The 1,548-nt window shown below is 62.0% G+C and overlaps 1 protein-coding gene across 1 annotated transcript; it reads right to left on the bottom strand.

The window, feature by feature from the left end:
• Nucleotides 1–756: 756 nt before the first annotated feature.
• SFN (stratifin) lies at nucleotides 757–1,541 on the bottom strand. The gene has a single exon (XM_008920534.2). It carries the CDS (start codon nucleotides 1,495–1,497, stop codon nucleotides 757–759), a length of 741 nt encoding a protein of 246 aa, XP_008918782.2. The 5' UTR covers nucleotides 1,498–1,541.
• Between the last annotated feature and the right edge of the window lie 7 nt (nucleotides 1,542–1,548).

Genomic DNA, 1,548 nt, shown 5'->3' with positions numbered 1-1,548 from the left:
TTCCAAGGCTTGCCAAGGAATGGGGTTTGCTGGGCACCCCAAGACCCCACTGTGGGGCTGGGTGGGGGATCGAGAGCAGCCGATTTTGGAGGCCCACCGGACTGCTCCCCCACCCTGGTGGGATGGGAGGGGAGGCGGATGCCCGGCGGCAGCAGGAGCTGCCTGGACACGTGTGCAGGGAGAGACGAGGCAGACTAGAGGCAGGAGTGCAGGAGACGGTTTATTGGAGACCCACAGAGGCTTTGGCAACATGAGACCCCCCTCCCAGAATGGGAGGGAGCTGCCCGGACCCCCCCTTGCGCCGTCCCGGCCCCTCACCTCCTCCTGGTGCTGCTCCAGCCCTTCGGGACAGGGGGTTTGAAGCTGGCACATGCCAGGCTGGACACCCCCTCCCCAAAAATTGTTAAATAGCAGGGGGGCTGGCAGCCCTCCAGAACGGAGGCACCCTCTCTCCCTCCTTTCCCCCTCCCCAGAGCAGAGGATGAGGGAGAGGGAGGAGGGAGGCCACGCCAAAACCACCCCCACTCCCGGCATCCAGGCTTGCGAGGGGGAGGGGGGCCGTGGAGGAACTGACGAACTCCGTCCTCCAACAAACAAACCCAACAACAACGACAACCAAAAAAAAAAAGAAAACAAAAAAAGAAAAAAAAAGAAACAAAAAAAACAAAAGGAAAAGCCAACGAGAAAAAGATCGATGCCGACACGGCACCTGCGGGGGGGCAGGTGGGGGCCTGTCCCCAGCTCGGCGGGGGCCATTCAGTTCTTGGGCTCTTCTCCAGCCTCGCCGCCGTCTTCCCCGGCGCACTCGGCTGTCCATAGCGTGAGGTTGTCCCTGAGCAGCTGCATGATGAGGGTGCTGTCCTTGTAGGAGTCTTCGCTGAGCGTGTGCAGGTCCCCCATGGCCTCGTCGAAGGTGGTCTTGGCCAGGGAGATGGCCTGCTCGGGGGCGTTGGCGATCTCGTAGTGGAACACGGAGAAGTTGAGGGCCAGCCCCAGGCGGATGGGGTTCGTGGGCTGCATCTCCTTTTTGCTGATGTCCATGGCCTCTTGGTAGGCTTCCTGGGCGTTCTCTATCGTCTTCTTGCGGTCGTCCCCGGTGGCCACCTCGGCCAGGTATCGGAAGTAGTCGCCCTTCATCTTCAGGTAGAAGACCTTGCTCTCAGGGTCGCTCGCCTTCTTGATGAGATACTTGTCCAGCAAGGCCAGGACGTTGTTGCAGACGCCGTTCAGCTCCCGCTCCACCTTCTCCCGGTACTCGTTCACCAGCTGCGCCTTGTCGTCGCCCTCCTCGGTTTTGTGCTCGATGCTGGAGATGACCCTCCAGGCCGAGCGCTGGCAGCCCACCACGTTCTTGTAGGCCACCGAGAGGAGGTTGCGCTCCTCGTTGGACAGCTCGTCCCCGTGCTCCACCACGGCCTTCATGAAGTCTGCCATGTCCTCGTAGCGCTCAGCCTGCTCGGCCAGCTTGGCCTTCTGCACTTGGTGGTTTCTTGCCATGGCTGGGACGCGGGCGCAGGGCCGGACGCTTTGGGTGAGGAGGAGCGGGGC

The sequence above is a fragment of the Manacus vitellinus genome, unplaced genomic scaffold (genome assembly GCF_001715985.3).
Source record: "Manacus vitellinus isolate BGI_N305 unplaced genomic scaffold, ASM171598v3 ctg7180002433704_pilon, whole genome shotgun sequence".
In the NCBI taxonomy this organism is placed as follows: Eukaryota; Metazoa; Chordata; class Aves; order Passeriformes; family Pipridae; genus Manacus; species Manacus vitellinus.
Note: the sequence above shows the minus strand (reverse complement) of the source record. Positions and strands in the feature narration are given on the sequence as shown.